We start from the raw sequence: 23338 nt of genomic DNA, 5'->3' as shown, positions 1-23338 counted from the left end.
TGTGAGGGTGGGGATGGAATTCCCAGATTTGTTGTGGCTGCCCCTGGTCCCTGGCAGTGCCCAAGGCCAGGCGGGACATTGGGGTTGGACACTGGGGACAGTGGGAGGTGTCCCTGCCATGGCAGGGGTGGAACTGGATGGGATTTAAGGTCCCTTCCAGCCTAAACCATTCTGTGATTCCATGATCTATCTATAAGTATGTTTATATATATATATAAAGATGTATGTGGCCATAGATAGATACAGATGCAATTTAAGAGGCAGTCAGCATTTGTACTCCCTGACCAGTCATGAAGTGTACTGCCTCTTGTGGTTTAGAAAATGAGGAATACCATCTACAAGGAAAATAATAGGTATTAAAAATCCCACGGGCACAATTTAGGAATTACTTACTTTCTGAAGCCATCACAGCTTAGCTTTTACCAAACTCAGTGTACAAGCAGAGGGCAAAACACTGCAGTTTTCAATCCCCTCCCATCCCCAAGTTTTCGCCTGTTTCATTAAGATCTGAATTATCCAGGAAAGCCAAACAAGCCTGGAGAAAAGGAGGCTCGGGGAGACCTCCTGGCTGCGAATGGCCTCAAACTGTGCCAGGGGAGGCTTGCATTGGAGAACAGGGAAAATATATTTATGGCCAAGAATTGGAAGGGGCTGCCCAGGGTGGTAGTGGAGTCCCATTCCTGGACGTGTTTGAGAACCAACTGCACTTAACACTCCGTGCTTTGGTGAATTCACAAGTTAGGGACGGCTCCCAGATTGCTCAGGAACATTTCCAAACTCAAACAAGCTCTGCTCCGGCTGAGCTCGCCACACCCGCCCCTCACGGAGCCGCCGCCTCCTCCCACCCTCACGGCGCCGCCCTCAGAGCCCGCCCTTCCCGCGCCTTCTCGAAGAGTCTCGCGAGAGGCGGCGCTTCCCGGCCGGACACCCCCGGGAAGCGGCTCCGCTCCCGCCGGCCCTTCCCGCTCCATTCCCGGACTATTCCCGCTCCGTTCCCGGACCATGGAGGAGCCCTGCGGTGCGGGCGCCGCTGCCCCGCTGAGGGGAGACGCGGAGGAGCCCAAGCAGGTGAGCGGCGCCGTGGTAGGTGAGGTAGCGGGGCTGAGGGGGAGGTCGAGCCCTCAGCTCCAGGCGCAGCCCCCAGTGGTGTTTTAAATGAAGCGGTGTTTTTGATCTTCTTTCCGGTTTGTCAGGGCCGGAGTGCGGTAGGGAACACGCTAATTATGATTAAGCGTTAATTGCGAGCAGTGTTGGTGTTGTTATGCCTAAGTGCATCGCATTTACGTAAGTGGTGTCCTGTGGAGCTGTTTTTCCCTCGACATGTGTTAGTTCAAAGCTCCTCGCACACGGGTGACAGCTGCGTGTTTTGCTGTGTTTGAAAAGAAATAGGCTTATTTAATTTATTATTTTGTTAAAGCAGAAGCGTGTTTGGCTTTAATGTTGGTGTTGGTGACAATGCTGGTGTTAGTGAACACTTGGTGTTAATAAACACGTCCTTTCCCAAACTTCAGTGAGAATCATGAGTTCGTTTTAGCGTTTCTGAGCGATTTTGTGTTGTGTGGACTTTGCTGGCAGTTCAGTTCTCATACCTCAGTGTGCCCAGGTGGGCAGGAAGGCCACTGTCACCTGCTTGGATCAGCCACAGTGTGGCCACAGGACCAGAGCAGTGGCTGTCCCCCTGTGCTGGGCACTGCTGAGGTCAGCCTTCAATTCTGGGCTTGGTTCTGGGGCTGTTACATCAATAAAGACATTGAGGAGCTGGAGTGTGTCCAGGGAAGGGAGTGGAGTTGGGGAAGGGGCTGGAGAATTCCTCAGGGAGCTGGGAAGGGGCTCAGCCTGGAGAAAAGGAGGCTCAGGGGGGAACTTGTGGCTCTGCACAAGTCCCTGCCAGGAGGGGACACCAGGGGGATTTGGGTTCTGGGAACAGGGACAGGAGGAGAGGGAGCAGCCTTAGGCTGGGCCAGGGGAGGCTCAGGGTGGGTATTTGGGAAAATTCCTCCATGGAAATGGTTGTCAAACATTGGAATAGGCTTCTGAGCTGTTGTGGAGTCCCCATCCTTGGAGGTGTCCAAGTGCTCAGTGCTCTGGTCTGGGTGACAGATCCATCACAGACTGGACTTGATAATCTTGGAGGTCTTTTCTGAACTAAATGATTCTGTGATAATTCCTAAAGTGAGGTTTATGCTTGACACGAGTTGGAACTGGGATAACTGGAAAACTGAGGAAAGGTAAGTGAATATAGGACTGGATTTCGCTCACTTAGCATTAAAAATAAATTATCACAGAACAAGCCTGATAGTTTTAATTGCCAGCACTTAAAGAGAAGGTTAATTTCTCTCTGGAAACCAGGGCTCGGTGCTGTTCCTTGGAGGCAATGAGGTGAAGAGCAGTGCTGTGGTGAAATACTCCTCAGCCCCTCCTCAAGCAGCCTTTGCCCGTCTGCAGGAGAAAACAGACCTGAAGCTGCCTCCTGCCAACTGGCTACGGGAAAGTGCCAAGCTGGGACCAGCAGGGACAACCATTCTGGGCAACAGCAAAAAAAGTAAACCCTTCTCAAGGTAAAACAGCAGCCCCTATTTTTTTCCAGGCCTTTAAGAATAATTCTGATTGTGAAGTTGGATCCTATGCCATTTAAAGTAGAAAGCACAGGTTTTACCATAGCAGCTACATATTACTTTGTCTTAACCATTCTCCCTCTGCTTTTTCATCTTGAGTTGTTTTTTCTATGCTCTGATCTTGTCTCCTTTGTAAACAATTGATGATGTTGGTTATTTGTTCACGTGCATGTTGACACCTCGCCTCAGACAGTCATACTGACTTCTTGTCCTTCCCTGGTTGGCCCAGATCAAACTGGACTGGTTCAGCCAGCCCTTCTGCCTGTGATAGCAGGTGAAAATGGAACATGTGGTTCCCCTTGCACACCAGTGTACAGCTCATCTGGATCTTTAGAAACTGAATCTGACTCATGGCAAATGAAATTTCGTATTTATGTCAGGATTTCATAATTCTATCACACTGTAGGTGAAATGAGGGGCACAGCCAAGAAGCAGTGTTACCTTTCAGTGTGGATGTTTGCTAAATTGTTGAATGAGTTGAGTTCAGAGTGTTCATAAACACAGAGCTCAAATCCTGTGCTGAACAAGCAAATTGACACCAAGTCAGCCAGTCAGTGGAATTTAACAGTTTGTTCAAGGTCTGTGTTTACATCCTCATCATCTCTTTTAGGAGCTGTACTTTTCAGAGCAGAGTAACATGTTTTTCAGAGCTTTATGAATTTTTCATGTTTATTTTAGATGCTGTGTTTGTCAAATAGAGGCTGGCAGTTCAGTCTCTTTCTCTAATGTCAGTGTTAAAAGCTGATAATGAAAATATAACTTGCACATCATGTATGTCTTGGATTTTGGTAGTATTTGGATTTATTTTAAAGAATGATTTGTACATTAAAATATTCCAACTTAAGTAATTTCCTTAATGAGGGTGGAGGAAGAGACAATGTGTCTGTTACAACATGTAGGGCAGTTCTGGAAAATGTGAATAAGAGATAAATTCAGTCACAGCTACTAAAATTAATAACATGCTTAATGCCTTAAAGAGAGACTCCTTGAAGAAGTCTTCTTATTTTCAGTGTTAAAAAGAATCCTTCCTTTGCTCTGATTTTTCTTGACTTCAATTCCTGAAATTAGATCTAAGCACTTTCAAAGCTATATTTGAAAAACTTGCAGAATATGAAGATTAAGTCAGTCACTTGGTTAATTTTAGATCTCATTACACTTAGTGATGTTTAGCTGTATTTTAGTGTGCCTCAGACTGACCTGCTGAAGAGATCTCAGCTGCTCAGGGAAAGAATTCCTTAGATAAGAAAAAATAAACAACCTTGGAAACCTCAGAAAACGGCTTCAGACTCTTTCTTTGGTGCTCAAGCTGGAAAGCAAAGACTTTACAGATCAGACAGGTGCTTGTCTCAAGGCTACAGAGACTCACTGTCACACCTAACAGCCTCAGGTGAAGGGCTTGGAATTTGGGTTTTAGAATATAGTAATAGGTATGGGACAGAATTGAGGTTCTGGATTTTTCTTCCTTCTTGTTCCTTCTTCTTGGTTTCAGGCAGTAGTGTTTGGTTGGATAGAGAATCCTGCAGTGTGGGTCACAGGTGTTTGGTCATTGGGTCAAAAGTATAAATAATAGATGTTAGCTTTTAATTGGACTGTTTGCCTTTAATAAAAGACCTTGTAATGAGCAAGATCCAGCTCCATTTTGTCATTTTTAGCTTGTTAGCTGGAAGTGCTGTAGCACTCACTGTGCTTTAGATAAGAGTTAATAAACAGCTGAGTCTGAACATAAAAACTGTCTCTTGTGCTTCAATCCTGGCTCTGAGTGAAGGCAGAGGAAAAAAGAAGATAGCCACTAATAAACAGATGTAAAAACCAGGTCTGTAGTGTCACACTGGAGCTGTCTTAACTTGTAATATTCTTTTCAATAGCTTTGGGATGGCCTATGACTTCATTGACTCCGTTGGAAATGATGTGGATGTGGTGTCTGATTCAGAGGTATGGACACATCTTCAATTCTCTCATTCAAATTCTTACATCATGTAAACTTTTATTTTAAGGTACTATGATGGCTTCTGGCATCTTTGTGTCCTTTGGGGGAAAGGAAAGATCCCTTAATGAATCACAGATCACCAAGTAAGGGAGTTGAGATCACTGAATAAGAAATGTAGAGAGAAAATGATACTTCCTCTGGAGTTCTGTAAATAATCTGCAGCTAAAGTGTGCAGTTTAGAAAATGCAGCACCTCAGTCTAGCAAGGTAGTTGTCTTTGTGTGTTTGAAATCAGTTATTTTGATGAAAACTGTTGCTCTCAGGTTGGGGTTTTTTTCTGTTCTTACCTAGAACAGAGAGCTCCCCTCCAACTTCTTTGATTTTTGTCAGCTCTGTTGGTGCTGGTAATATCTGTAAAATTCAGATGAGGCTCCTCAGAAAACACACTAATGTTAATATGTCAGATTTGTATTCAGACTTAGATCTCTGTCTGGATTGCTTTGGACACCTGACAAAGAATTGGTATTCCTGCTGTGGAAATAAAGGTTCACAATCCAAATCATCCACTTGCATATTTTTGTCATTTCTGTTGGTACCTGGTCACAGTGATCCAATCAGAGAACGTGTTTAAGTGTCTTGTTTCCACTGATGACTTGGTCTTTTTATCACTGTCATTTGTGTTCTCTGCCCTCAGCAAATGCATTTTCTTGTGGAATGGTTTTAAAATCCCTGGCACTGTCAGGTTTTATTTGACCAAGTGTGCTGAGGTAGAATTAATTTTCTTCCCAGTGAATGGTAATGGACTGTTTTGGGATTATCCTGAGCACAGGTTGATAATACAGAGATGTTTTTATTGTTGCTGAGCAGGACTTACACAGAGCCAGAGCCTTTCCTGCTTCTCATCCTGCTGTGCTAGCAGAGGGTGGGAGTGCATGGAAAGCCAGGAAGAGACACAGCCAGGACAGGTGACCCTGACTGACCAAAGGGGGCTGGGGGGAAGAAGAAGGAAGGGAGGATGTTTGGAGTGATGGAGTTTAGACTTGGAGTCTCTCCAGATCACTGTTACATGTGATGGGGCCTTAGTTCCCTGACAGTTGTCTTCCCATGCAGCATAATTAGATTGAATATTCTCTCTTTTCTCTTTCCTTCTGCAAGAACATCAAAAAACTCCTGAAGATCCCTTACAGCAAGTCCCACGTGAGCATGGCAGTGCACAGAATTGGGAGGACACTCCTGTTGGATGAGCTGGATATCCAGGAGCTCTTCATGAGATCATCTCAGGTGAACCACGTGGTTCTTGATAACTGTGGGCAAAATGCATTATTTCAGGACTAGAGTAGCAAGAAAATGTCTGGAAAGTCCTAAAAATCATATGTGGGTGCCAAACTGCTGTTCTGCAGCACTTTACCAACAAACTACCTCTGATGTGTTATGGTACTGTAGGGTTAATAGTCTGTCTCACTTTTGTGTAGTACTGCTATACAATTTGATTGATTTTTATAAGCAATATGTGTTTCTTACTATGTAACCTCTTATATATGTGATTTTCTGATTAAGTCAAATTTTCAGTAACAAAACTTTCCTAGAAGCTGTATATTTTCAATAAATGGCCAATTCAGAGCTTCAGCTCTGAAGTTTTTTTTCTGGGTTTTTTCTTGTGGATGAGTATTTGTAAGTTTATAAAGCACTTGGATTACTTTGCAGATGCTGTTGACATTATTTTCATGTTTCTTCTGTTGCCTAGACAGGGGACTGGACATGGCTGAAAGAGTTTTATCAAAGGCTGATTGATCAGAAGTGGCAAAGAAAAAAGAAGAGTAAAGAACATTGGTACCAGAAGGCAATACTTTCCAAGTTTTTATATTACAGGTAACCTTTTGTCTGCATGAAACTTGAATTCTGCACCACTTCTGCTTGGTTTTTGGTCTTGGAGTAAATGTTAAAACTCCATTATGGTCTGATTTATTTACTGCTTTTTCTTATACAGTGGGGACTGAGGGATGAGGCCAGGGAATAACATGAAATGTTTTCACAAAAATTGAAGTATTTTACTTTAAAATTGAAATACTAAAGCATAAAATAAACAGCATGACTTAATTAACTGCATATCAGCCAAGTCATTTGTTGGCAAGGGTGCATCAAACATAACAATTCTAAAAATGGATCTGTTTGCATCTTGTCAGCTGAACTTGTAAATGTTTCCTTGTTAGCATTAATGGAGATGGAGCTGCTCAGCCTGTTCCTTCCACTTCCAAGCAGCACCAGGAGGGTCCTGTTGCAGGTGAGAGTGATGAAGCAGGAAGGGCCTCCTGGCCAGCTCCTTTTGAAATGCCTTCCTCGCTATCTGAAGATCCAGGTGCCTCTAACCAGGTTGGTGTGGAGAATGTTTTACATGGCACCACAGTGTTTGTAGAGCCACAGATGTAGAAATGTTCTCACAAGTGCTGCTGCAGCTCCCTTTGCTGAGAGAGCTGAGCTAAGGCATGAGGAGAACTTGGCAGGAGGTGCAGTTCCAGATTTGAAAGTGGTTCAGAGCTCAAATTTCAGCTTTTTGTTCTGTCACTGGAATGTTAAATTGCTGTTTATCCCAGCATATTTGAGAAACAAAGCCTTTGGCTAAGAGTAGTCATCAGTGCCTTGACCTAAAAGTAGGGATGTCCTGATAATCAGAAGATGTGTTTGGAGACTTAAAGTTCTGCCTTTCTTTTTAAATCTGCCATTAAAATCCATCTTCTGGTGGTCCTGAATTTATTAGATGAAGAGGAAAATCAAAATTTCTAAAAAGGGAAAACAGTCAAGCACTTAAAAATACTTGCCATGAGATTACACAAGTGAAAGGGGAGATGTTTACAGCAATTATGCAACAAGCTATGATTAGTATCAGGCCCTAATTCAGGGTTTCTATTCTGGCTAAACTTATTTATGAAAACTGTTAATTCCTGTGGCTTTTGTGAGTAATATAAACCAGGAATTGATTAAATTTTGGAGAGGTTGAAAGATCTGTTGTCTTCAGTCTGCATTAATACAATAATGATGCTATAGTTGTGCTTGCACAGTATTAAGACTGATCTGCCAAATTTAGGGAATTTCTAACTTGCATTATCCATAAAATTGTAACTGCATGTGTTGTGTGGAGAAACACTTCAGTGCTTGAAAGCTTTTAGAAAAGGACTTCTCTCCTCTACCCTCTTGAGGAACCATTCCCCAATTCAGCAGACTGTTGATCATGAAGAAACTGTTGTGCATTTGCACAGTGCCATTTTCTTCAGTTTATAAATAAACCAGCAGAATAGAGGTTTTGCTTCTGGACACTGAATCTGGTGTTGACCCTAGGTTAATAAGGACCTCCTATAAATACTTTCTGATTTCTTCCCAGGGCCTCTGAGAATATTACAAAATACAACATTTTGGCACTAATTATAGAAAAGAAGCATTCTAGTCACTGCCTAGGTGCTTTTTGCAGTTCAGTGCAGGTTTATTTAAAGTTGTTGGAGGTAAAGTTTTTTCCCTTACGTGCTTTTGTTGTTCATATTTTTATAAATGGCTGACTTGACCTCAGCAGCAGAATCACTCCTTATCCTTGTGCTCTCCACAGGGAAATGTGCCTCTTGAACCCTCATATCTAGTGGGGCACGTGGCCTCAGCCCCCAGAGAACAAAACCTGACTCCTTTGTTCAATGACGGGGAGAACAGTCAGGTATGCTTTATGTGAGAGCTGAACCCCAGGTTAAACCAACACCTCCAAACTGGGCCTAAACTGGAACCAAGGGCAAAGCTCAGTCCCTGTAGAAGTAGCTTTTGTGGTATCTGCAATTTTAAGTTCCTGTGACTGCGCCGGGTTCATCCTGTGCTGGCTTTTATTTGCTGCTTTGGCTTCTTGCTGTCTCATAATTCCACAGAATGTCATGGAGAACAAGTGCCATACCACTGAGTTACAGGCCAATTCTGTTTTCTCTTAATGAAGGGACTTAAAAATGACTTTGTTCGTAATATCCTGTGGACCTTTGAAGACATCCACATGTTGGTGGGATCCAATATGCCAATCTTTGGAGGTGGGAGATACCCTGCTGTGAGCCTGCGGCTCAGGTGAGTTAGAAGTTCCTAGATGTTCTTTATGCCAGCCTTGACTGCTTACTCTGCTTCCCAGTTAGCATTTTTTTGCTATTTTGATAAAAGAGAGCAGTAGTATTTCTCCTCCTGGGAGTCTGAATTTCAGTAGCTGCTTGTTGACCATAAACACTTAAAATATTATTGGGCAGTGAGACAGAACTGTTCCAGTCCCAAGTTAATGTCAATCCCTTCATTATCACTCTGCCTGTTCCTGCCTCTACATAGGCAAAGAATGAGCAAAAACTTGAAGCTCATTTAGTGTATTTGTCATCCTTTTAAGATGAAATTCTAGGAATTAACAGTACCTTGCTCTGCAAGGAATTCTGGAAGATCTGGTAGAAGGTTTGTGCTATAATTAGTTGTAGCTGAAAGTGCTATTCCTTTAGAATTTCTGAAGTACTTACTATCTTGGTAATAGTGTGACATCTGAAGCCTGTTAAATGTGGGCAAAAACTCCCAACTGCTGATGGAATGGGAGCATATTCCATTGGAGAGATCAGCACATCTATTAATACAGCAATTCACAAATAATTGTTTTAGTATCCATCCACTCTCAGGTAACTTAAACTCAAATCCCCAAACTTCCCTAATAGCTCCTGAAGGGTAAACAAAGATTTAAACAACACTAGAAATATTTTGTTCTAGGGATAACAACAAGCCAATAAATGTGCTAACAGGGATTGACTACTGGTTGGACAACTTAATATGCAACGTACCAGAGCTTGTGATGTGCTTCCATGTCAATGGAATTGTTCAGGTGAGTCTGGCTCTTTGCATATCCCTTAAAATAAGAATTCATTCTTCATCTTCTAAAATTGCCTCAGTTATAACAGATCCTTCACACTGTTCTGAGCAAAGATGACAAAAATCCTGTGTTGCAGAGTGAGAAGCATCTTAGAAAACTTGCAGCAGTTATCTAAAAATAGTGTGTTCTTTCTTCCTCTCCCTTTCATGCATGCAAGATTCCTTTTCCCCTGATGTTTGAGTGAAGGCAAAAATAAAAAATGCAACAGCAGAAATCAGTTTCTAACATCTTGAAATGTGCAGTGTTCCCTTGCCAAGACAGATACAAAGTTTTGAATGTTTATGCTGTGTTTCTGTTTCCTAGGCTGACTAGGTTTCATTGAAATAACAGCTGTTGTGCTTTCTCTCCATTATTTTTCCTCATCTTTTGTTCTCTATTCACCATGTTTGTAATAAAAATGGATCCTTCTTAAAGCTTTGATTGAGTAGCATAGTCAAGATGTGCTTGCTTAAAGTAAATCATGGAAATAAACTCAATTTATCATAATAGCAGCCTTTGTTTCTTTTTAGCTGTTGATAGAGACACTGATATATTAATTTTGGTGTCACAAAATCCTCCTAAGCTTGAGTTGTAATTTCTGTTCTTTGCAGAAATATGAAATGATCAAGACTGAAGATATTCCCAATTTGGAAAACTCTAATTTTTCTACCAAAGTGATAAAAGATATTGCTCAAAATATCTTATCTTTTCTGAAATCAAATTGCACCAAAGAAGGACACACCTATTGGCTTTTTAAAGGTAAGAAGGTTTAGAGCAGTTTGAAAAGATTGATGGTAATGTGATGTTGATTAATGAAAGATTTTTCTTTGCAGCAAGTGGGAGTGACATAGTAAAGCTGTATGACCTCACCACGCTTTGTGAAGAGACTGAAGACAAATACCAAAATCCTTTTACAATGCCAGTGGCAATTCTGCTCTACAAGTGAGTTTTTATCAATTTTGTTGCAACATTTAATTCTTGGTGCAGTTCTATTCAGAACACAGACCAGAAATCATGCCCAAATGACAAATCATACACAAACTTGCTAAATCTTGGTCCCACTAGATCAAACCAGACTTTTTCCTTTGCATCATTTCTCCTTGTAAACTTCTTTGCTGATAAACTCATAAAGTTTGGAAGATCTACAGTTGAAGAATATTGTTTAAAGCTTCTTTGTTTTCTAGCACAAACAACTTATCCAGAGATTTCACTGTTTTGCTCAACTTTCAGAGTTGCTTGCAATATGATGCTGAAGAAAAACCAGAACAAGAAACACTATGGCACAATCAGAACATTGCTCCTGAATTGTCTGAAGTTGTTGGACAATGGCAGACATCCTCAAGTAAGAATTCAATGTTGTCTTGCACTTTTATGTAATTATAATAATACTGTAATCATAATCAACCTGGTAATAAAGGGTGTGCTACTTCTTTCTCCCAAAGGAGAGAATTTATAAACAAACTTAAAAATTGATTTTATTTTTAAAGCATCCCCATGCTAATTTTTTAATTAGTATTTTTTGCTGCCCCAAAAAGGAACTCCTCATTACATTCTTGCTGCCAGAGAGTCCTTTGGGTGCAGATCCAGGATAAAAAGTGGAAAATATGAATATATGAACATTTTTACTCTGAAAGTGGCTGAAAACTGGGACAGGCCAGCCAGAGAAGTTGTAGTGTCCATCCTTTCAGATACCCCAAGCCCAGCTGGACACAGTTCTGAGCAGCCTGCCTTGATTAGTGGGTTGGGCTAGAGAGTCTGTAAATGATTTAAGCTGTTTTCAACTGAAAATGAATCCCAAAAATGTGATGTGAAAAATCTGAATCATAATTAGAATGGATTACAGGAGGAGACATGGCACACATTAAACTAATAAGAATGTGAATTCCTTCTAGAGTTGTGAAAGGTTTTCAAAATCCCAGTGGCATCTCTTAATTTTATTTATTTATATGTTTTTTTAATTTTTTTTGCTTGCATGAGATCCTTGTGCTGTCTCCTGTGGTCTGTGGGCTGTTAGAACAGACACTACTTGTTCTCTTCCAATTGGTTTTTATTCTTTTCTAACCTTGATCAGCTTGGATCTTTTCCCTTGCAGGGAATTTGCTCAGGCTGTATTTGCAGGTTATCAAATATCAAACACCTCTTTGCATGTCCTCTGTACTCCTTATTCTAAGATAATTTATATTCTTGCCTCTCAAAAGAAAAAATTAACTTGAGAATGAATAATTTTTTTCTCTCCTTTGTAAAGATTATTGCTTCAGCAAACTACATGTTGTCAGAGCTTTTTCAGCTGGATGAACCTAAAAAAGAAGACAGTGCAGACTTCCCTATAAATGGAAATTCTGATGAAAGTTACAGTGAGGAAGAGGAAGAGATGCCAGACAGTGATGAAAATGGTTCTTACAGCAACAGTTCAGATCCCCCAGATGACAATAAAGCAGTGGCAATAATCAAATCTGTTGGGGAGTTGTCAGTACCAGAGAAGTACAAGTCTGTGCATCGAATACGTGTGAGTGACACTGGGGGGTATTTCTGGGTTTTCCTGCATGATTCAGTTCATGGGACAAAAGTGGGGAGTGAAATTCAATTCCATGATTTTGCCTTCAGATTAACTGAAGTGGGCAGAGAAACATTTTGTGAGCTGCTCAAATTCTGAGCTGTTTGAATTTTATGGTAGAGCAGGCCTCATGTAGATTTTTTCCTTGCCATATTCCACTTTGTCTTGATGTTACCTCTCACTTGCATCTCCTGACCAGTCATTTTTCTATTTCCTGTGTTGACATTTCTTCTCTTCCCTCCCTGGTGCCCCCCTGAAGCCCAGCTGTGCATTCCCTGTCTGCCACGGCACCGAGGAGCGCTGCAGGCTGGTGCTCAACCACGTCCTGGAGGTGAGTTCACTGCCAGCTTCCTGAGGGTGCTTCACCTCCCCCCCAGCTCTTCATCCACTCTGTGTTTGCTAAATATTGCTCTCAAGGTGAATGAAATGATTCCTCCCTTTTGCAGGGCTTGAAGTCTGTTGACAGCAGTGTTAAAAAAGAAGGTGACCTCCCTGCAGCTGACCCCAGCACTCCAATCCCGTTGAAATATGAGGATGAATCCACCAGTGGTGGTCCTGAGTCTCTGGAAAAACAGATGGCCTTATTTCTAGACAAAAGTAAGTGGTATTGTTGTGCAAATAAGACCTTTCCAGTGCCAACACATGCTGCTGCTACTTTATTTTGATTGTCAAAACAGTGTGTTTAAATCACTAATTACACCATTGCCTAAGGAAAAGTGCACTGAAAATTAGAGAACAGTCTGTTCCTTTTTAAATATGAAAAGAGAAGCTCATTTGAGATATTTTGCATAGCAAAGAATCTTTTATTAGTCAACACATGATTTTACTGGACCCCATTTAGATGTGGCTTTCAGATGACTTCCATAAGGGCTTGGTATTTTGAGGTTTGGTATGTGGAGCACTCTAAGTTTTGTGGGTTGTGTTAAAAATAGGTCTCAGTTCTTTGTGTGTGTGTGTGTGTGACCTGGATGTTTTCTGGAAGAATTTCTCCCTTCTGGCAGGTTTTGTTCCTACATTGGTGCTTGAATTGCATATAAAATGTTAACTAGGATTTTGTTTTCTTTCTTGTACCTCTACAGTTGTGAAAGGAAGCAGCAAATAAAAGATGTTTTATTTGCTTAAATGCTCAAACTCCAGAAGTTTCAGACCACAGTATCTCTATTTTATTTTGTTCTAGAGTGACATAAAAAGTTTCAGGCAAGACTTTTTGTTTGAAAGTAGTAGAGTTCTTTGCAGGGCAAGAAGCCCTGTAAGCATAGCCCAGAAAAAACTGTCTTGCCTACTTTGGCAGTTCTTTGTTCTTTCCTTTCTCCTCCCTTCTCCCTTTGAAAAATCTCTGAATAAGAAGCCAGTTCAGTTTTGAGTTATTCACACTCACACACATTCCTGGATCTGTGCTTGAGTCTATCCCTGAAGTTGCAGCAGTGCTGCTTGCTCACTTCTGTTTCCCAGTCCAGGGGTTTGTTTTGTGATTTGAGTTCTGTATTTTCTCTGCCACATGCACATATTTACATAGATATGGAAAGGACAAGTGCTGTAAATCCTGGCATTTCTAACTTCAAGAGGACTACCTATGAATAGTGTGTGGATACAGGGTATGTGCAGTGTGTGTGTGGGATGTTATGTTTTAGATTTGTCTTTGTCCTAACAGAACATGTAGTGCTGAAGAATTTATTATATATTTATATATTATTGTAAGATAGTGGGTTTATAAGTCAGGCCTTGTAAATCCACCTTAAGCAAGACACTCACTTCTGTGTACAAATACTGTCAGGGCAAAACTGTGCCTTGATAGGGACAGGCCTTAAATCAGGAACAGTGACCTGTTCTTTCTGCAGCATCAAAGAAAAGCTTCAGAACCTTATGCAGAGGGTATCTTGAAATGAGTGGGAGAAAGTGCTTGCTTCTCCTGTGGGAAGGACCAGGTTATCCAGGTTCTTGTGTGCTGGAGGCTAAACTCACACATGGAAGCTTTCTCACCAAAACTGCTTATACAGAAACTGAGCATTTATCTTAAGGATTTGGTGGAGAACATGACAAATTCTGCCTTGGCCTCCTTGTTTTTTCCTATTGCTCTCTGAGGGAGGAGTGTTGGCCTCTGCTCCTGTCTCACAAGCTGAGGCCAGAGAGGTCCCTGCAGTGTCACTGTCCCACTGGATTGCAGCGTGCTGCTATCAGGTGCAGTGCATGGAGAAGTGCCACGTGGTGGGTGTGTTTTGCAGATGATAATGGGGTGGCAGGCAGAGCTCTGCCTGTGCAGGGCTCTCAGCAGGCAATTCCCATCCTGCCTGTGCAGGGCTCTCAGCAGGCAATTCCCATCCTGCCTGTGCAGATGGAGTCGTGTCCAACCTCTGGCACAGGTTAGAGGGGATAGTCACTGATGAGGTTCTGTTCCTCTTCCAGTGGGCTCCTTCCAGAAGGGGAAGCATTCCAGTCAGTCAGGAATGATTCCTGGATCGTGGCAATATAAAATGAAACTGCAGCTCATCCTGAAATCATCCAGAGCCTATTATGTGCTGTCAGATGCTGCTATGATCCTGCAGAAGTACGGGCGAGCGCTGCGATACATCAAGCTGGCCCTGCAGTGCCATGGTAAGTTCCTTCAATGGATTTGTCACCTGTGCCACTGCCTGGAGAGACCTGTCACCACTTCAGATACTGCTGTGCATGATTTTTCCCTGCAGTGAGCAGGGACAAGTCTGACAGGCTTGTGTTTAACTTAACTCAGTGTTCAGGGCAGAAGTCTGTAGTGAGGATAGAGAGATGATCCCATTTTGACAGGTTGGGAACCTGAGGGCACATTTAGAGCTCCAGAGCAGAATTTGGGAGAGTCTGTCCTGGTGCCAAAGCTAAGACAGTATTCTGTGCTCCAGGTGAGGCTGCTGCAAGCTGGTGTTTTTTCCTTGGTGGTTCCTATGTTATTTAAATATATCCTTGACTCTGAGAAATACTAAACCTCTTCAGCAGCTGAATTGGATGCTCCTCTAAAATAGAATACACCTTGAAGTATTACTGAGGAAAAGAAAAAAAAGTAAAATCAGGCTGTTTAGACTAATACTGCCACAATGAGAGTAACTAACTGGGAAATCCCTTAGCTTAGTGCTAAGGTGCTGCTATTTCCTTGCCATAAGGGAAGGTTCTGTCTTAGGGCAGGAGGAGGTTTATAAAGCAAATCCACTTGATCTTAGCACAAAGCATCAGTGGACTTCTCAGTAACTCACAGCACTCTGCAGCTTGCAACTTTAAACTCTGCCTTTTGGAAATTAACTTTTCAGGCTGTATCTCCCTTGAGTTAATCTCTATAAAGTCAATTTTCCCTTGGTCAAATCTCAGCATTTGTAATTATTACCAAAATGGCTGTTCATCTTGGACAACACAGGGCTCTTTTTAAACCATCAGCAGTGTAGAGCAGCTGTGACTTTAAAATAGGTTATTTCTTCTGAGGATAATGTGTTGTCACACTTATTCTCTGTATGCAGACGAGTAACATAAAACCCAATTATCTTGTCAGCTTATGTCAAACCTTTTGATGTGTAATTCCTTTCCTTCCTCCTCCCTCATCCTTTTTTTTTCCTACCAGATACCTACTGCTGTCTGTGTGGCAGCATGCTGCCTGAGGTGCTGGTGTTCCTGTGCCAGTGCTTAACCCTTTGTGGAGATATCCAGTTAATGCTGGCTCAGAATGCAAACAACAGAGCAGCTTACCTTGAAGAATACAATTACCAGACTAAAGAAGATCAGGAGATATTACACAGCCTTCACAGAGAATCCAGGTGCCAAGGTATGATCCTGACACAGGAGAAGTGCCAGACTTTGGATACATGAAAGGCATCAATAATTCCATTGGGTTTCCTCAAAACCATGCACTAGGAGAGCTTGTGGCAGAGGGGTTATTGCACTTCACTTCTGTTTCCTTCAGGGAAGGCTCATCCTGCCTGTCATACAGAATGGGCTTGTCAAGGTATTGTGTGACATGGCCTGAAGCTGTGAAACAACTAAAGGCAGGAACTGTTTCAGTTAATAAAATCTACCTGACATGAGTCTTGTACCTGCTCTGGACCTTTTCCCCTAGACTTAGAAATACTGCTTGACACAAAGACTTTGTATTTTTATTTTTTTTTTGCAGTGTTTGCCTGGGCTACAGATTTATCCACAGACTTGGAATACCAGCTTTCTGTCAGCTGTAAATGCTATGAAGCAGCTTATGAAATCCTGCTCTTCAGTAACTTAAAAAGCCAAAACCCAGAGCAGCACATCCAGGTGCTCAAGAGGATGGGCAATATCAGGAATGAGATTGGAGTGTTCTACATGAACCAGGCAGCTGCAGTGCAGACTGAGAGAGTGGGCAAGTATCCTTTTTCCATTCCTGACCATTTCATGGAGCTACAGCAGTGATCAAGTTCACTAATTGTATGAAAAATCTGATTTTTAAAGAGGACATTTGAATGACTTTGTAGTTTTTTGATGTCCACTGGGATTATTTGTTTACAGTAGATCACTGTGGCTTGTATACTGTAGTTAATTGAACCTAAACTGAATAATGGAATATATAATATGGAGAAATTCCTTTAAAATGTGTGAAATGCTCTCAAAAAACCATCAGGGAAAATCCAAACTGTGTTGTGAAAGGGAGGGCATGTTGCATTCTGTGAAGTTTTTGGTAAGTAAATCCTTGGAAGCTTTTCTTCTGGTTTATTTTTGGTTGGCTTTTTTTTTTGAGGAAAAGATTTTTAGGGTGAGGTGTTCAGTGGGGTTTTGTTTTTGAAAGCAAATCCAGTATTGTCTAGGAGTGAGCTCTCTTCAGTAGAACAGGTGGGGTGCTGGTAGTTCAGTGTAAACAGCTCCCATTTCCCAAATGCCAACTGTTTCCTGTGACCTTTTTCCAAGTGTTAGTTGATGAGTTTTGGCTTGGGCTTTCAATTCTCTGATTTGTCATCATCTCTGGGTTTTTGCAGAGGTGATGTAATTGAAATTAAAGCTTAAAATACTGAATTTTACCTGTCTCAAAGTCACATTTTATTTGCTTCATAATGAAAATTTATAGAAATTACTCCAATCTCCTGAATTATTACTGTGGAAACAAAATCTGGTGCATCCTGTGAATTTCCTGGAGTTCTGTTTGTCCTATTATTGGAATTGTTTTGGAAGTAGGGTAGGTGTAATAGTGCACTTCAGAGATTAAACCCTCAACCATATGGAAATCCTAAGAGATGGTTTATAGGGGAGACAGAATGGAAGGGTTTGCTCAGGACCTCTGAGGAATTGGAGTCTCTAAGCTTTGTGCTTCACCCTAGTGAGTAAAAACGTCTCGACGACAGAGCAGCAGCTCTGGAAGAAAAGTTTCTCCTGCTTTGAAGAAGGAATTCAGAATTTTGAGTCCATTGATGATGCCACCAATGCTGCCCTTCTGCTGTGCAACACGGGGAGGCTGATGAGGATCTGTGCCCAGGCCCACTGTGCAGCTGAAGGGGATTTCAAAAGGGAGTTTTCCCCAGAAGAGGCTCTTTATTACAATAAGGTAACACCTCCCTGTTTAAGCAGGGCCCAGACCCAAAAATGCCTTTTACTGTGAGGTATTTGAATACTTTGGTAAATATGTGTAAATTTGGGTGGAATAATCTGGGATGACTGTGTGGTCTGTGGTGGTTGTGTTGAGGTTTGATTGCTGTGACATTCAGATGCTGATACTGAACATAATGCAGTGCCACACACAAGAGAATTGCATGGTCACAATTAAAGTGATTATCAAGTGGGAAATACTGCAGAAGGCTCAGGGAGATATTTTGAGTAAGAAGTTGATTTCTAGTTGTTAGAAATGCAGGCAGTAACTGTGTGCATGATTTTGTCATCGTAGGCTATTGACTACTACCTGAAGGCATTGAGGTCCCTGGGGAAGAGGGATGTGCATCCAGCTGTTTGGGATTCTGTGAACTGGGAGCTGTCTACAACATACTTCACCATGGCAACTCTGCAGCAGGATTATGCTCCCTTATCCAGAAAGGCTCAGGAGCAGGTAAGAGAGGGCATTCATTGTGTCTGAAAAAATGCATTGTTGGCATCCTGCAAAACTCATCAGGGAGCAAAATCGGTATTGGAATTGTAGAATCATACAATGGTTTGAGTTGGAGAAGATCTTAAAACCCATTCAGTGCCACCCCTGCCATGGCAGGGACACCTTCCAGTGTCTCAGGCTGCTCCAAGCCCCAATGTCCCACCTGGCTTGGACACTTCCAGGGATCCAGGGACAGCCAGAGCTTCTCTGGGCACCCTGTGCCAGGGCCCCCACCCTCACAGGGAGCAATTCCTTCTCAATATCTACTCTAAATCTTCCTTCAGCTTAAGGTGGTTTTATGTGCCCCTGTGAAAAGCCTCTCTTCAGGGATTTTTTTTCCTAAACTTGTGTTTATTTATTTCTGTTGTAGATAGAGAAGGAAGTCAGTGAAGCCATGATGAAGTCCTTGAAGTACTGTGATGTTGATACAGTGTCTGAACGACAGCCCCTGTGCCAGTACCGAGCTGCCACCATCCACCACAGGCTGGCTTCAATGTACCACAGCTGCCTCAGGAACCAGGTATTGCTCCAGACTCTTGGATTTTCTAAATTCCATCCTTAACATGCTCAGTATGTGTGGAGCTGATATTTCTCCTACCTATGGCTGGGATGTATTGATTTCAATTGCTTAACCAAAGAAACGAGTGCTGTTTCCCAGCCCTCTCTTTGAACATGAACATGCAGAGAGGGGGGATTTACTCTGTGCTGTCCTGTGAGTGCAGGTTGGGGATGAGCACCTGAGGAAGCAGCACCGTGTCCTTGCTGATCTGCACTACAGCAAAGCAGTGCGACTCTTCCAGCTCCTGAAGGACGCCCCCTGCGAGTTCCTGCGTGTGCAGCTGGAGAGAGTGGCCTTTGCTGAGTTCCAGATGGCCAGTAAGTGCAGCTCTGGCTTTGAACAGCTTTGCAAACCACCACTGCCTACTTAGTTTTGGTTTTAGATAACTAAATTTATATGAGAGCAGGAGCAATCTGCTGCTCAGAATGGAATTTTCCTCAAGAGAGGAGACAAGGCACTTTTATCATGCTGTTTTTTCAGCTGACTAGGGCAGTTATGTGCTTTCTTCCTAACTCTTGAAATCTTTGCATGGAAATCTTTGTTGGTTTTTTTTAGGTCAGAACAGCAGTGCTGGGAAATTAAAGACTCTGTCTGGGGCCCTTGATATAATGACCAAAACCAAGGGTGCATTTCAGCTCATCAGGAAGGAGCTCGTGGCAGAAACTGAGCAGGTAAAGGAATTTCAGCTTATGTGATACCTGCTCCCTTCTGGCTTGTGCCTTCACCAAAGAATGGTGATTTGGGAGTTAAAATATTCCTTGGTTACTTTTCCATAGAGCCAGTGGCTTAAAGAGTGTGGACAGAGTTAGAGGTATTGCAGTTCTCCCTTAACCTGGAAGCTGATAAAAAAAATTCCTCTAGAACATGATCCAGAGATGGATTGAAACACAGTTTTGTACAGATGTGGACGGCCTGTGTGAATGGACTTCTTCTTGTGCAGCTCTGCTATCCCTTAAAAGTTTTCTCTTCAGAATGTGTATATAATAAAGAAGTTCTCTCTCTGGTATATTTAATATTTAAATGTTAAAACATGCAGAGCTGTCTGTAGCCAGTGTGAATTATGTTCCTGATGCCTCAGTCAAGAATTACTTGCAGCATGTGCTGATGTGTGTGTCCCTTGCTAGTTTGGGTAACACATGTAAAAGTCAGCTCACCTGCAAGAGGGGTTTTTAAATCACTCCCAGTATTTAAAAGGTGGAATTCAGTCAAAGTGTTTTGGGTTGTTTCTCTTCTGTAGATCAAGGATAAAAGTCCTGCTGAGAGTGTGTCAGTGAGTGATTCCTCTGCAGGCCTGAACAAAGAGGAAGTCTTGAAACTGCTTGGCATTTTTGAGTCCAGGATGTCTTTCCTTCTCCTCCAATCCATTAAATTGTTAACTTCAAGCAAAAAAAAGATTGGGTAAGTTGAAGCTTGGTGTGTTTTACCCTGTCTGACATGGGGTTGATGTGTGACAGGGCAGAGTTCCTGGGTGCTGCTGATCTCTGGATACACCTTGCTGATAAAATGTCAGTGGAGTTTGGCAAGCAGAACACTTGAGAAGAAATTCAGGCACATCAGTAATGCTGCCAAGAGAGGGATGGATGTGGGGGACATGTGCACTGGTGTCACAGAATTTACTGATTCCTAATGGAGTCTTCTGTCCTGCTGCTGGGATCCAGGACAAACCTGACTTCTTCTTGTGCTGCCTTTGAAAAGATGTTGAGATGTGGTGTGGCAGCAAATTCCTTCCCCCACTCCTTCTGCTGCTTTGATCTGAGTGTGTGTGGTCCTTTTGGAGCCAGAAAATACCTTTTACTGCCCCAGCAGCAAGTGTGTGATTGTGGGAGCTGTTCTAATGTTACATAAAGTGAAGTTCTGAAGATGTGGCATTAGTTCTAGAGGATTCTTTCAGGTTTGGAAGTTGGGTTAATAGTTTGGGGATTGAAGCACTGCTGATGGAAGAGCTGTTTTGCTAAAAGTAAACTATTCAAGAAATGAGTTCATTGTGGTGAGGAAGTTGTCTGCTGATAGTGGGGGCTTGGTAAATAAAAAATATGAGAAGAGAACACAGCTTGGGTGCATTTCTAGCTGGTTTTCAGGCAATGTTTGGAGCTTTCACCTCCTAAAAAAGAGCTTCCACAAGGTGGCAATCTGAATATGTGAAACACAGAGGGTTTTTACAGGATAACTTATTTGTTACCAAGCAGATGTCACAGCTAACTGAGTAAATGGGTTTAGTTCTGTTGTCTCATAACATGAGCAACTCCTCATTTTTTTGTTTTGGGTTGTTTTTACCCCCACATTTACCTTGGCATCATCTTGAGGTTTTGCACTGAAGATTTCACACAGAGAACCTGTTGCAATTTGAATGATGTGAAATGGGACTGTTAAAATCTGCTCAATTCCTTGAAACTTTGAGTCCAAGCTTGAAACTACCTTTGATTTAACCTTTCTTGTGCCTTCTGTACATCCTGTGTGCATTTCTGCCTTTTGGGGTGAAAAGGAAGGAAATTGGAGCTCAAAATGCTGCTTCAGGGTCTCGGGTGCACTTTGGCAAAGTAGGAAAATGAGTGTTTGATAGCCAGACTTGCAGCCTGGCAGTCAGGATGGATGAAATCAGTTTTACCCTCCCAAAGTGGAATCATGTGCATATCAGAGGGGAGAAGTAATTGAAAGTAACTCTGAGTTCTGTGAATACTTGTAACTTATCCCAGAAATACTTTGCATTTCAGTGGCTTTTTATTGAGTACCTGTTCTATTTAATAAATGAACCTGATTCCTGCCAAGAGCGTGATTAATTTGCTTCAACATTTCTCAGTCATTCCTGAAGCACTTGCAATTAACCTGACTGCTGCTTGTACATTTTATATTGTATTTTATATTTATATAAAATATTTTTTTATTTATATTGTATTTTATTATATTTTATGTTCCTGCCTGCAGTATAAACAGAATGCTGTGGCTGCAGTGCAGGGAGTGGTGAGGATATCCCCAGGGATACTCATCAACATTATTTAATTTAATAATTCACAGAAGGAAGAGCTGTGGTCAGGTTAAGAGCTGGGATTCTCTGCTCTCTTTGCAGGGGCAGCAATGAGGAAGAAGCAGTTCTGAAAACAAACAAGCAGGTTTATTCCCTGCTGCTTCGTGCCACTGCCAACAAGGGGCTGTCGCTGCTGGAGCGCACCGAGCTCATCGTGTCCCTGCTGGAGCAGCTGGCTGCCAGGAGCCAGGGCAGCCCTGGCCTGCACTGAGGGCAGCCCTGCACAGCTGCAGCCCTGCACAGCTGCAGCACCAGTGCCTTGCTGGGAGCACTGGGGGTGTTCCCATGGGATGCTTGTGTTGGTTCATTCCCGTTGTTCCGTTGGAACCTGGGCAAGCACAGGGATTCCTTTTTATCCCCACAGAGCTCTCCTTGTTCAGCTCCCAGCATTTCTTTGGTTGAAATGCCAGCTTGGAGTTCTGGAGATAAAAATGTAACTTTTGCACCCTGGGGAAAATGCTGATTTTTTTCTCTTGCAGTGAAATCTGTGTTTTGCAGAAAGATGTAAGCTCACAGCTGCTCTGGTTTGGTATTTAATGAAATGTGGTTTGTGAGCAGGGCTGCACTGGAACACTTCCACTGCTGAAGGCAGCTCAGGCTGTACCAGGAGATTTCTGTGGAATATGTGGATGCACTTCTTAATCCCAGGGAGGATCCTGCACAAAAACCTGTGCCTTTCTAGCTCTGATGTGACTCTTGCAATTTATCAGCCATCTCTGGGATTTTGTTTTGGGAAGTGAATGGTTTCAGCTGTGTTGGAATTGATTAAGAATAGTATTATCTTTTTCAGACTTGAAACTGTGAATAAAAGAGAGGATATTTTTAAATAAAAATTTATTTATTAAATATAAACACAGCAGTCTGCCTTGTTTTTCTTGGTTATGATCCTCCTCAGAGCAGCAAACTGCTCAACAGAATTAAAACTATTTGAAAGACAGAAAAAATTCTGTGAACTCCAATGTAACACTGAGTGAGGTCTTAGCATGTGAGGATTCTTGGTTTTGTTGCTAGTATGTATTATTTGAAGATAAAATTTTCCAGAACATCTGATGTCTTGATGTTCTTTGCAAATAAATGTGGTTCATTGTTGCATAATAACAGTATAAACCACTTTACATAAAGGTAGAAATCGGTTTTACTGCCTTCATATGGAACCAGATGAGCTTTAAGCTCCCTTCAAACCCAAACCATCCTGGGATTCTGTGATCTTGCAGCAATTTGTGCCTTCCTAATATTGCATTTCATACTGATAAAGGGAAGTGTTTCATAAGCCCAACCCCTGTGCTGCTGTCCCAGTGTGACTGAGGAAGCCACTCTGGAATTTTTCAGTTTAGAGAACAGAACCAGGCTCAGGTTCCCTCTTGTTCCAGGTGTGGGTGGGAATTCAGGTCCCATCCCTCAGCCTTGACCTGAACTGTGCAGCACACCAGCGTTTCTCTGTTATTCCAGGATCCTCAGCACTGTGCTAACACCACAGATGACTTTCAGGAGGATTATAAATGAGTATGTTATGATTCAAATCTGTGGAGCCCCTGGCATTAGCTGGAGGGAGCATTATTGCTAAATAGGATTATTTTTCCCCTTTCAGAGATAAACAATTAAAGCATAAACCACATCCAAAACAGACAACTCTAACACCATTATTAACTCTGGTAAGCCAGTTTATTTCCCTGTTATTAAATCCTCCTTCTTTACAGGAACAGAAACCAAAACCTC

The 23338-nt window shown here is 42.2% G+C and overlaps 1 protein-coding gene across 3 annotated transcripts; it reads left to right on the top strand.

Annotated features, from left to right (window-relative positions):
- The first annotated feature begins 907 nt into the window (after window positions 1–907).
- On the top strand, window positions 908–22449 carry EDRF1 (erythroid differentiation regulatory factor 1). 3 transcript variants are annotated; one of them, XM_033066367.1, is made up of 25 exons: window positions 908–1068; window positions 2446–2558; window positions 4481–4547; window positions 5697–5822; window positions 6286–6410; window positions 6752–6911; window positions 8137–8238; window positions 8506–8627; window positions 9297–9408; window positions 10047–10194; window positions 10269–10377; window positions 10666–10777; window positions 11681–11941; window positions 12249–12320; window positions 12436–12586; window positions 14393–14581; window positions 15570–15770; window positions 16116–16334; window positions 17284–17507; window positions 17844–18002; window positions 18412–18561; window positions 18764–18917; window positions 19156–19271; window positions 19838–19998; window positions 21665–22449. In XM_033066367.1, the coding sequence occupies exons 1-25, from the start codon at window positions 1003–1005 to the stop codon at window positions 21831–21833; spliced, it is 3588 nt and encodes a 1195-aa protein (XP_032922258.1). In that variant the 5' UTR covers window positions 908–1002; the 3' UTR covers window positions 21834–22449. The 3 variants fall into 3 exon arrangements, with proteins under 3 accessions (XP_032922258.1, XP_032922257.1, XP_032922259.1); XM_033066366.1 differs by having other exon boundaries at window positions 2350–2558; XM_033066368.1 differs by lacking the exon at window positions 8137–8238 and having other exon boundaries at window positions 2350–2558.
- The last annotated feature ends 889 nt before the right edge of the window (window positions 22450–23338 follow it).

The sequence above is a fragment of the Catharus ustulatus genome, chromosome 8 (assembly GCF_009819885.2).
Source record: "Catharus ustulatus isolate bCatUst1 chromosome 8, bCatUst1.pri.v2, whole genome shotgun sequence".
Classification (NCBI taxonomy): Eukaryota; Metazoa; Chordata; class Aves; order Passeriformes; family Turdidae; genus Catharus; species Catharus ustulatus.
This window is presented reverse-complemented; position numbering and strand designations above follow the sequence as displayed.